General features: G+C 35.4%; 1 protein-coding gene across 2 annotated transcripts in view; it reads right to left on the bottom strand.

Moving 5' to 3' along the window:
* The window catches only part of Gabrg2 (gamma-aminobutyric acid type A receptor subunit gamma2), an 88,039-nt gene that overhangs the window by 8,674 nt on the left and 65,845 nt on the right, over window positions 1–13,520 (bottom strand). For both annotated transcript variants that reach the window (XM_047556888.1, XM_047556889.1), the window contains exon 7: window positions 2,633–2,785. In XM_047556888.1, coding sequence (XP_047412844.1) covers window positions 2,633–2,785 — 153 coding nt within the window. The remainder of the gene's footprint in view (window positions 1–2,632; window positions 2,786–13,520) is intronic.

Raw genomic sequence — 13,520 nt, 5'->3', positions numbered from 1 at the left:
GGTTTCCCGGATTCACTAACCAATAATAAGATAGCTTTCTAAAATTAGTTTTGCTAAACAAAGACCTTAAACTTCCCTTACTGGAGGTAAATGAAAAATATCCATAGCTTTTACCAAGTCCTCCAGTCTTGGCATGAAGTAAGCTTTTCAGGGAAGTTAGCTCAACTCAGATTACTTTGTTAAAAAATACCAGTGGGCATTTTACTTTTTTGGTGTATCATCACTGAAACACAATTGAACCTTATCAGCTACCCCTGTGTAGCTACAGTCACGTGTTCTAAGCTCCAGAATGACCACTGCCTGTGTTCTGGTGGTCTAGGCACAGAAAATAGCACATGTGTCTGAGCAATGTGGGCATATTTATCTCACTCAGCAAACAACTTGGCTTTGACTGTTCTCTGGCAATAAGGTTAAAGTTAGCAGGTGTTCATGTTCATCTCATTTAACTCTTGATTATGAACACTGGGAAAGATAATGGAACTCAATGAATTCTAGAGCAATGTTCTAAAAGATGACTGCACATTAAAATCAACTGAATTTTTTTTAATCCTAAGCCCAGGCCATGCCCTTGACAATGTAAATAAGCTTATTTTGGGAGTGTATTGAAGACTCTTATTTTAAAAAGTGCTCCTAGTTACATAAATATGTAATTGAATTTAAGAGGCACTGATTTAGATGAGTGAGACAGCAAAGTTAAAAGAGCCATATTGGCTCAGGCTGGCTCCTCACCTTTACCACAACCAGCCTTTAGCACAGCCCCACACCCAGAATAAATCAACATTCACTTAGCCAAGGTGCATATCTATTACCTATTGTCTGTGTAACTTTATATAAACTGTATAACCTTGCAACACTTTACTTCCTTAACTCTAAAATTTTTGTGATAGTTTGTGTTATCATTACAACTTCTATTTGTAATCGTTACAAAGAGTAGAGAAATTATAGGGAACATACTGAATGTGCTTGATCTATTCATAAATCATCAAGAAAGAGAAGTGTGTATCTGTTTCTTGCTCAGGAATCGGTTCCTCATTTCTTAACTCACTCACCTGCAACCCTTCTGCTAACAAGCGAATGAACACAGTTCATGGGTAATTGAAATGAGTTGACTAAGGGGTGATAAAAGTGATTTTGACCAATAAGAGTCCAGGCTTCAAGAGGAGAAAGTGACTGAAATATTTTCCTCAAAATATTTTTGAGAAGAGGGTAGATTGGAATATATCAATGTATTTGTCCCATCAATTCATTGAAATATGCATTACTTGAATGGTCATTGAGGTAACAGCTATGTGCCAGGGAGTATACTGGAGATACACAAGACATGTACATTCTGATTTGCTGTGACATGTAAACATGTCACACAACACCTTCCACTCAGTGACAAGTAATAGTTCTAACATATTAGGCTCAGTGTATTTTGGGTATGTGTCAGCATGAAGCATTAGACAAGATATTTGAATTGTTGAATAGGATTTGTAACAAAAAGTACTGCATATAACAGGAAAAAATCAAAATAACTTCATTTGGAAACAGATGGGAAACTAAATTAGGTTTGGAAGAGGACAGATATGCAAATGATGTCTCTTTTCCCATAATCACTTCTGCCCTCAGTTTAATAACCTAGTACAGATCATTTTGTCAGAAACAACTACTTAGTAGCTACCATTTCTGAGTCTTCACCCCGTTCAGTGTGCTGTGCATAGAATACCTTATATAACCCAAATAGAGTCTGCAAATTAAGAACCAGAAATGTTACATGTTTTACAAGTGAGAAAACTGATTTAGAGAGATTGAAGGGCATTCCAAGGTCATACAGTATGTATGACTGGAAGTTCAGATTTGACTTCAAAACCTCAATTCTTAACTATACATGATGACACTTCTCTAGCCAGGGAGCTGACAAAGGCTGTGGTTCTAGGTTTCACGTAGCTGTTGAGAGGGGATTGTGGTTTCATAATTACATTTCCCTTGCTTTCTATTTAGTTAAGGCTTTAAAGTTTCATTCATGGACCTAGACTCCGGCGCTCCTGTGTTCCCGTGGTTTTGATTTAGTCTACCTAATACTTCTTCCCCAGGTGAGGAAAAAGACATGGAGAATCTAAGATAAATATCATCATATGTAATATTTGGAGAAAACTTCAAATAATCTTAAAATTGGTCTTTTGTTCATTATGTCACAGGTAAGTGTGTTTTTCAAAAAAATAATCTGTTTGATGGATCTTCTATAAAGTGCCAGTTACTTCCAATATCAATTCAATAATTGTAAAATAAACGCTATTTTTAAAACTGGAAATGCAGAAGACATTTACATTCTGATTTGCAATGACATGTAAGCATGTCATGCAACACCTACTCAGCGACAAGTAATAGTCCTAACATATTAGGCTCAGTGTATTTTGGGTATAGGTCGGCATGAATTATTTAATTATTATGTAATTATTAAATACAATTATTTAAAATAATTGTAAATAAGCCCTTTTTAAAATGTACTAGTTTTCTTAAAGATGAAATAAATGAACTTCTATATAATTGCAGGCTGAATTTTGAGCAAATAAACTTAGAAGAGGAAAGAAAAATTGCTTGTGCTATGAATTTGTCTTGGGACACCACAATGCAAAGAAACATATCTCACCTAAAGAGGTTCTGGCTGGAACAGCATCCTTGTTGATCCAGAAGGACACCCAGGATAGGACCACAATGAGTGTGCAGGGTATGTAGGTCTGTATGGTGAAGTACCCCATTCTTCTGCTCAGATCAAAGTAGACAGTCATGACCACGTAGTCCCCTGGAGTAGAATAGAGACAGTAGTGCACAACCCATATCAAAAGCTGGGAAATATTTAAATATAAGCAGGTTGTTTAACTATCCTGAACACACATTTAAATGGGGAGTTTATGAGGGCTATGTTGAACACTCTCTTCTAAATACTTGACTTAAAAAAAAATGCAATGGGAAATTAATCCTGATTCTTTAGGAAATAATGTTAACTACTAGGTGGGAAAAAATCATTTTAAGAGCATCGATCGTATTTTCTTCTTTTAGATGATTCTTGGTTTTTAATCTTCTTTTCATATTTGACACGCTATATATAAAATTTTTGTTTGGTAGGGATATTGTTTTCATGCTTTGCCTATCTTGCCTGAAATATGGTACATTCTAAGTTTTGTCAGCATTTCCTGCCTTTCTTAGACCTTTATCTACACACACCAGAGAGGACTATCTTGGTGCTTGACAATAACAAATGAATATGTTACTCAGAATTTATAGCCCAATTCTTATGATGAGATATTTTATTATATTTTTACTGAATCATATGATTTTTTATCATATAAATTATTTTAACTTGTAATTGTTCATTCACTTACAAGGTGAATTTTGAATACCTCTCTTTCTTATTGGATGGTACCCGCTTAAGTTCATTAAAAGTGCTTATTTTAGTTCACCATTGCACAATCAGTACTGGGCATCTTGCTTGATGAATAAACAAATGAATGGCTGCATTTGTAAATTTAAAATACAAAGAAAAAATTCAAAAAGTGTATCATAAAACATTTGGGTTAAAATGGAATTTATATAAATAACCCAGTAAGTATACTGCTTAGAGGTACTAAGGAATTAAGGAATAACCATATAGCTATGCATAAGAACAACTTACTATAAAACAATTTGAAGTGTTTAACTTTGTTAAATCATGATATACATGTTTTTGTTAAAATTCCATGTCTATCATTTTGTATCATTCCATGTAAAGTTTTAAAACATTTTAATTTTCAAAATTACAGAACATAAAATGGCATTATGTCTCAGTTACAGTATATTTATATTTTCTATATATTGTTAGAGAATATTGGTTTCAAAAACCATAATTGTGCTCATGACATGAGAGAAACACATGGGATCACTTTTCAAATGTTGCTTTTTTTTTTCTTTAATAAAATATACTTTGTCCTAAAATACATAGATAATTAAATCCAAATCATTTGTCTGGGCCTAACTATTTGGCATTGTGCCTATATTGATTTAATCTGAAATGAGAAACCCTAAGAAGCCTGGCTTTGTGGGGTGTCACTCTCCAGTCCAGTTCTTTGACATTTTCAGTTTTACCTGCTTTTCTTGAGAACTGATGAGATAGAAAGTCCGTAAGCCCCTCTTCAAAACTCTCCCACACCCTGCAATGCTTCCTTGGTGGCACTTTGAATGTCCCTTGGCACTGCCTTTCCGTAGATTTTTATCTCTCTACTTGTTAAAGCTAAACCTGGTTGATGCAGGGATCACAAATTGGTGCAGAGTGGGGCATTAGGCTTCCTGAGGGACATCTGTACCCTCTCAAAGATCACTGAGTAGAAACTCTTTAGTTTAGTACAAGTCTTTGTGCCTCAAGGTTTGAAAGTAGAAATATTTTATTAACGATAAGTAGATTTTATCTAACTCTTAAGATTACGCTTTTCTGAGTTAATTTTTCTGGTATAAAACTAAAGTTACAGCATTTCATAAATTAGTTTAGTCTCTGCTTTTGTCCTAACTTCAAGTAGAATAGACACAGGGTATGATTGAGGAGTAAAAACATTTTATTTGAGATGGCCTCTATAAAGTCCATCTTTCTCTTTCTCATTTCTTTGATCAGAATACTAAAAGAAAATGCAAGACCTCTTATTCTGTATGGAAAATACAAAGAAAGAGAGGTTTTTGTTTGTTCATTTGTTTTGGTTTGGTTTATTTTTTTAATATCATCCGTGAGTATTTTTTTTTTTTTTGCTATTTTCCATATCCTTGAGTTTCCCCACATTTTAAATGTTTAAATTAAAAATTGCAAATTGTAATATTTTAAGTAAAACCTCCCAAGGTTAGTAACTTCTTTCCTCTCTATCATGTACGTGAATGAGAATCTGTACTTCCACGTTAATGATCTGTCTCTTTAAAGGTGAACTTTAATCTTGCCCAACATTAGCAAGATAATTATCTCAATTCAATTCTCCAGCTGGCTTTAGGTCAGAGTCTAAACTTCCATAGTGTACTTATCTGTGAATTTCTATTATAGGGAAGAGTTTCTGAGCACCTTTCATCTTTACCAGAAAATCTAAAGCTTTTCTACCAATGGATTATGGATTCAAACTTGGGAACAAGTCATTTAAAAGCAAAGCAGTTTCAGAGTGACAGCCTGATGCCTGTCTTATCTTCAAGGCCATGGTGCTTTTTGTATTCTTAAAAACTCTCGGGCTGAGGAGCCTATCAAATCAAATCCCCTTAAAGTGCTGCATCAGTGATTTCCCCAAACCAGAAAGGTTTAAATGCCCACCAAATCAAAGGTGGTTATTTCAAACACTTCAAATTTATTCTTCCCCTTGATTTATCCTAACATTTGATTTTTAAATTTATAGCTTTAATAAATTAGTTCCGTCCCTACTTTGGTCCAAACTTAGAATGTACAGGAGTAGACTATGTTTGAGTCAAGGAGGCAGCACTCAAAATAACAGCCATGACTGTCCATCCATCTCTTTCCTTATTTTTTTTTATTGTAAACAAATGGGGTACAACTTGTTTCTCTGTTTGTACATGAAGTAGAGGCATGCCATTTGTGTAATCATACATTTACATAGGGTATTTCCTTATTTTTTACAAGCTTCTTATGTTTAGTTTTATGAAGCAACCATCAATGTCAGCAAAACATGAGACTCTAATTACTTTTTCTGTTTTTCTGTTGTAGTATTAAAAAAATCATATCAGCCTGAGCCAGGAGCAGGGGTGCATACACGCCTGTAATCCCAGTGACTTGGGAGGCTGAGGCAGGAAGATCGTGAGTTTGAAGTCAGCCTCAGCAACTTTAGTGAGACCCTAAACAGCTTAGTGAAAATTGAAAAGGGCTGGGGATGTGGCTCAGTGATTAAGCGTACCAGAGGTTATTCCCTCTCCAAAACCACAGAAGGAAGAAGAAGAAAAAAAAAAAAAAACCTAAATAATGTGAAAGCATTAAAATTCAGAACTTAGTAGGGTGTTTAACTTCTTTCATACATGAAACTGTCTCTTAAAAATGTAATGATTTCATGGGAGATAATTCTTTGTCTCCATTGAAACCTGAAACAATAAAAAATTATTTTCTAGTTACATTAATAGGACCTATTATGTGCAGACACTGGGCTGAATGTCCTAATTAGTTTGTCATGAAAATGAAAAAAAAAAAAAATGAAAAGCCTAAGATATACCTTCACTTTGTTCTTCTTCTATCATTCTTAGTCTATTAAAAATGGTTGATTAGAGCATATAGTATTCTGCTAGGTTAACTTTAAATGATGTTATAATCTATATTCCTTTTTTTAGTTTCTTCTTTTAAGTCAAAAAATATTTTTAAGCACTGTTATGCGTACAGTGCTCTATTAGGTGATATGGAGATTAAGATCTGTGGGATCTCACAACTGATTCTAAACTAAACAGGTAAATGGGAACACGATTGTTGTCTCTCTCCAACCCAGATAGAGATGTGAGACAATGCATCAAATCTATTCATCATTCTTCATTAGACATCTGAATCTGAGTCATAATTCTGGGCAGTTGATTTTGACCAGAAGCAAGTGATAAATTTTGTTGGATTTTCATTTGAAGAAGTCATTTTCTCAAATTAGATTTATACCTCAACCTAGCACACAAAATAAATTTAAAATGGATCAGAGATCCAAATTTATGAGCAAATATAAATACCACATAAGGAAAATATAAAATATCTTTACGATCTTTATGTATGAAAGGTTTTATCAAGCATAATGTAAAATATTAAAGTATGAAAATGTTTACTGTGTAAAACTCATAAATTATGTTTCATAAAGAATTCTATACCTGGTTTTAAAAGGCAAAATGCAACACTTAAATAAAATATTACAAAATTAAAAAAAAATCAAAGACTCCTATCACAGATACATAAATAGTTCCCATTATTCACCAAGAAAAGACACCTAAATTTTTAACTAAGCTGAAATAAAAAGTGGAGAATTCATGGGTACTAAATGTATGAAAATATTTTTAACTTCAGTAGTGATCAGTGAATTGCAGAATAAAATAATGATATTTCATATTAACCTGTCAGAGTGAGGGAAAAAATAAACTGACCAGCGAAGCCCTGCTCCAACATGATGTGAACAAAGGGCAGAGCTACATATGTAGTCGGGGGTAGGGGTGAGCTGGCCAGAGATGCAAACACTTTGAAAGGTACTCTGAAATTATTTATTTATAAAACATATTTTACTTTTAAATTTCTGCAGAATCTTAAATACAGTACGAAAATTAAAAAATAAATAAATAAACTTTTTCAATATTGCCTTTCATTTGGTCCCAAGGTTTTCTCCAGATCAGTTGCCTCGAAGTTTGAGGTGAATTCCCAGTCCATGGGCACAATCCCAGGCGCTGAGTTGGAGAGATCTAGAGCATGATCAGAGGGAGGAAAGGCTTCCACATTAATCAGCTACTTACTTCTCTGCGTGTTGCCTCCAAGCAGTTGCGGCATCTGTCACCTGCCCACCTTTCCCGGTGGTAGTTTAGCCTCTCACTAACTGTTCTGGAATACACACAGTGTTCTCTAGCTTCTGAGAGGTCAAGGGAGGGTAAACAGAGAGCTATATTGTAGCCTTGCCTGTCAAGGAGTTCTCAGGCTTAAAAAGCCATGCCAGCTTATCATCCCTACATTATGGCACCAGAGCTCCAATAGAACAAACAGATGTTAATCGATCTTATGCACCACCACTGAAGTTTCTGGCAAGTAGGTTTCTGAAAGTTTTAATTAAATAATGTCAACCTTCACAAAATTTAACCAGGTCCATTTTCCTCTTCAAAAAATCCACTCCATATGCTGGCTTCTAGGTTGTCTATAATTTGAATCTAACCTATGTCTTTCTGTTCTGTTATTCCCTTCATGTTCCCTAAAGCCTAGCCAGAGGAAATTAAATATTTGCATTACATGCTTCTGTGACTCTTCTGCCTCTGTTCTTCCTGATGTCAGCTCTTTCCCAGATTCCTCGAAAATTTCACACCCTTTTCCCATTTCAAGCTTCTGGCCATCCACACCAAAATCACCAGCACCACCACGTGCACAAATTTCACAGTGTGTCTAGGTCTGTGCTGTGTAAAATGATAGCCGTCTGAAATAAAAGTTAAAATTAAATAAAATTTAAAACTTCAGTTCCTCAGTTGTATAAACCCGATTTCAAGGTCTTAATACTACAGGTGCCTAGTGACTGGTGTATAATCTGTATTGGGCAGTGTAGAGCAGTTCAACTGGACTGTGCTGGACTCAACTCTTCCTTTTAGAATATGTGTGTGTTCTGCACCTTCCCTTCACATTTCTCACTGCTTCACACATCTGGTACTGCTCCTTTCATCTGGGACTCAGCAGCTCAAGGATGGAGATAAGGAGGTGGGACAAAAATAGTGCCAGCTACCCACACTGAACCATTACAGCCTTATCCCTCACCATCTATAATGTTCCCAGCTTATTTCCAGTCCACCTGATTTACATTCTGCCTCCCCAAGGAAGTACTTTTCTTTCTTTTGTTCTTCTTTGTCATACATTGCTCCCAACTTCTAGAATGTTCTCTGCCACTCTGGTCATGTCATACACATATACAGACCTCTGATCCTTTCAATTATTGCCCATTGATATCAGACGCTGAAATTCCTTAACTTGGCCTGTAACCTGTCATATGGTCTTTCCTCTGACTACATCTTCAGCTTCATTTTGACTAGTGTTTCTTTGCTGTTTGGAGTTCTTGCAGTTCCTTAAAGGCCCCTACCTGACTCTACTACTTCTTGTCTTAGGGACTTTTCATATGCCGATACCTCTGACTGCAATTCTAATATTTTTATCTTTATAGAATGCATACCTTTCATGCTTTAAATATCAATTAATTGATACCAGCATCCAAAAAGTCATTACTGGATTCAATGTCTTCAGTAAGATCTCACAGTAAGATATCAATCAGTAAAATCATAATCTAGAGTACGTGATTGGTGTGACTCCTAGATTACACTCTGGATTATAATCCAGAGCTCCATCTAGGAAATAGCTGTACTATTTTTTTTTTTAATATTCTCAGCATCTAGTTATATAGAAGGAATAACAAATTCCTATAATGAATAATGCTTTATCTCAGAATGTCATGATGAAAATCCTGGGTAAACTATACAACATCATTAAGACCAAGGCAGAAATCAACATGAGGTTTTAAAATATTAAATTTTCATTTTATAAGTTGCTGAATTTGGAAGTATTCTTTTTTCTACATATCTTGCTTAACCCAATCCCTTGACATGCCAATGTAAGATCACAACTGCTATTAGCAATATTAACTTTTTACCATAAAGAAAAGAAGCGAGGGAAACCAACCTTATCAGGCTGCATGATACTTAGCAATGCATTCATTGGTGATTCCATTTCTCTGCCAGAAAAGAACAAAGGGGCTTGCTGCTGCACAGGCCCTTCGCAATCTCCGTGTTAAGTCTAATGGGTTTGTTTCCATTTTAAAAAATTCACTGTTTTTATTTCATCTGTTCTTCAAGTTCAAATGTTGAAGAACAAAACAAAAGGGCAATTGGGAAAAATATAATGAAAAATAAAAATTGTCACTAATGTAAAAGTTAAGCAATGTGAATAGGTTTCAGCTTGCATGGGAGAGACTCCAGGAGGCTCTGTGACAACCCACTGCAGTGTTGGTTTCTCCTGGAGGCAAGGTGAGAGGTGAGTCATCTGTTTCTTGCACACTGAGGTAGGGTAGTCTTAATCTCCTATCAAATAACTGCATTCCCTGAAGAAGGGGAAAGCATTGAGTTGTTAGCAGCCAATGAACAAGTATCCAGGGAAGGGATGCATTAGCTCTAGGATGGAGATAAGGTGGTAGGACAAAAATAGTGTCCACTACAAGGGCTGTCACATCAGATGAGCTAGGTTCAAAATTCCTAGTCCTGTCACTAACCGGCTGTGTGATTTTAGGCAACTTCTTTAACTCACCCAACCTCAACATCCTTATTTGTAAAATAGGGATAGTAATAGAATCCACCTGGTAGGGTTATTGTTAACATACACAGAATTCATATATCACCTGGGCTTGGTGCACCTTCTAGCACGTAGTATAAGACTCATTATTCAATTGTTACAAAGTAGGGTAATCAATTAAGCACCATTCTGTTCCCTAATAATCATAGAAGAAATGTTATCAAACATGCAGCAGAGAATCAGAGCTTGAAAAGAGCTTAGAATTGGTCTATACCAAGCAATTCTGTCCCCTTGAAGATTAAGCAATTAAGTCTCATCAAAGAAGTACACTTCACCCAAGAGAGAGTTTCCTATAAGCAGGCCCAAGACTCCTGCTTCACAAACCCACACACTTTCTATAGAAAACAATCTCTTCATTTTGAACCAGTGGATAGTACCATGGAGATAAAGATGAGGAGAAAGAGAAAAGCAGTAATTGTTGAGTGCAGTTAATACAGAAAGCTGATTTGAATAACTGGAGTCCCCAGCTTCAAACAAATACTGCCTTCATTTACTCTTGAACCTTATGTAGCAGCACACAGTACCCTTAGGAGGCTGAGAACTCATCTGGAAAACCAGCCCGGCAGAATCAACAACTGTGAAGTTTTCCTCTTGAAGAATAGCTTTGGATGCAAGGAAAACCAAATTTTGCAAATCCTTTCGAGTGTGCTTGTTCTGTAGGTTCACACAATGAGGGATTCACTAGTAACAGTTTTTTGCAGTCCTCTGCTAGACAATTCTCTTTACTAATCAGTGTAGTAGCTTTGCTTTTTCAACCTCCAATAAAGCCACTACAGATGCCTTGCCCAGTGTGGTCTTTCATAGTGCAATTCATTATTCTGAATCTACCATCACATTCCAAAAATGCAGCAAGAAACTGAATTAATTCACCTTGGGATCTATATGAATAAAACAACTCTGACTGAGAAATCAGAAACTCTATATACAAATGAATATATTTTCCTCTCTATCCACCAAAAGCGAATGCAATTTCCCAGCATAATTAAGTCTCACTCCTGCAAACATCTGACTAGATATTAAAACATGTATTACATAAGTGCATTATGGTTCCCAGGAGCAGATTTAGTGCCAGGATTTAAGTACAAAGCGTAGTGATAACAGAGGATAAGAATAACAAGGTACCTGGACATTTAACAAGTCATTTAAATTCTCCCAAAAAAATAGTGAGAAGAATATTACTGCTAAGGTTGTTATACAAACCACATTTGCTAATGGTAAGGGAAATGTTGTATACTCTGTAAGGCATAACGTATACATAAGGTATTACATACAGCTTCCTAAAGACAATTGTTTTGCAAAATAATTTCTATAACATTGGTAGGTAAGATTCCTGTTGAGGGATATGAGTATTTAACCTTTGTTAAAAGACTACCTCCAACTATCAAGGATACAAGGAAAGCAACTAAGCTTCTTCTTGTTTATACCAATTTCATTGTATCTGGGAATACCATTAATATACTTCCAGTTTAGTAGAGCTCACAATTTTGTAAAATTATACTCTTGTTCAGTTCATACTCTGAAGTGCAGATTAATTATGTATCAACATGGTTCATAGTCAAAGTTAACAAAATATTCTTTAATATATAGTTAGTCTTTGTGTAGAATATTATGTGGCAAGAACAGATCTAATTTACCTCTTTCAGAAGTCCCCTTTCTGTACAAATTTTAGAATATGAATTCATGTTTCACTCTTAGTTCTTAGGGTACTCAGACAATATTTTGAGCAGTTTAGAAGAGAGATGTCAACAAGAAGCATGTGCAATAGCATGGGTATTTCTGCTAACTTTGGGAAGAAAATAAGTCTCTAATACACAAAATGGGATGTAAAGCGGTATCAGGGAAGATTGGCAAAGTCCCAAGAAAGAGCGAATCATTCACTTCTATCAACTATACGCAGCTGGGTAAGTTGAATCAGAGGAAGACATTTGTGCACATTTGAGTTCAGGATTATCATTAATTGGTCAGAGTTTGCAATTCCAGAACCACAGAATAAGGCGTCAATATATGATATTTGCAAGCTGGCCTAACAGATTGCACTTCACTGAGCAAATGAGTAGAAACCATTTCTGTGACCTGAGGAAAGGACCACGGTTCCCAGTGGAAGACGGTTATAGAAAACAGCCTTCAGTTATGACCAGCCACACTCTGTCTGCTCGAAAGATGAAAGTCTATTTTCTGCAAGAGCCTTTTGACACCCACACTTTGAAGAAACAGGAAAGTATTGATAGTAAGATCTGAGTTCTTGTCCCAAATTTGCCAGGATCTAATTTGTGATGTTATGGGGTTATTTTAACTAACCAATCTGGGTCTCAGTTACCTTTTTATGTAAAACAGAGATGATGAAAGTCCACCATAGCATCCTCACAGAGTTATTGCAATGATTAATATTTCTTGTAATCACCACTATGTTGAATCCCTTCTGTTTCCTAAGACTCTATTACTACATGTCTCCCCAACCCTATACTTGACTGTTATTAGACACATTTCAATGATTAGTATGGAAAGCTTTCATATTTGTGTTGAAAATATTAAATCAAACTTCATTCCAAATCCTAGGCTTAATCATTATTTTCCATAATTGGAGAAAGATAAAAGATGCAACAGGGGTAAAAAGGCAGCAAAATATCAGGGACATTTGAATTATGAAATATGGGTTATAATTTTAACCTGTTGCCTTATAGATTTGAAAATAAGCATTTGTTAATTCTTATTCTATATGAATCTAATCTTTATACATGTTTTTCATCATTTAAAAATTATTATCTTTTATAACATTTGTTCCTTTTTCAGCTCAAAACTTGCATTATTCTGCATTTACTATTTCTGGTAATGTTTGAAAGCACCTATGCTTTAAGACACTCACTAAGCCCCTGGTACCACAGTTCACTAGGACTTGCTGTGGCACATCCTCCTCTCAGGAGTCCTTCATTTCCTCCTGACCTAGTAAAAAGAAATGCCCACCTTTTTAGAAGTATTAGAAAGAAATGATTCCACTATAACTCCTCCAACTTTATGTATTTCATGTTATCTGATTGGTAAAATGAGACACTTGGCTACTGTGTTGTTTCCTTACTGGATGCATCTGGTATCTTCCTTCTATCCTCTGTTTGGTAAGTTCTCTTAAGAAAAGAACTAATGTTTAGAAGTTGCTTTCATGGTCTCAATCTATCCCTACTTTGAGTATTCAGTAGGTACCACCTGCTATTCTAAGCAAGGGTGCAAATTGCGCTTACCAGGCTCTTTCCTGGTTGTTGGTTAATGCCAAATATCAGGCTTGGAGGAAAAATGTTAAGAATTCAAGCTATATTCAAAATCTAATCCTAATACTACCACTAATAATGATTTGAATGCTATCTGTCCAGTTGATGTCTATGTTACAAAAATGTTTCCAAAATCTGGAGAGAAAGATAGAAATGATTATATCACTAAACCTAGAAAATTTTTTCTGGAGAAATAAGCATGGTATTAGAATTTTTATTTTTTTATT

The sequence above is a fragment of the Sciurus carolinensis genome, chromosome 6, assembly GCF_902686445.1.
Source record: "Sciurus carolinensis chromosome 6, mSciCar1.2, whole genome shotgun sequence".
Lineage (NCBI taxonomy): Eukaryota > Metazoa > Chordata > Mammalia > Rodentia > Sciuridae > Sciurus > Sciurus carolinensis.
Note: the sequence above shows the minus strand (reverse complement) of the source record. Positions and strands in the feature narration are given on the sequence as shown.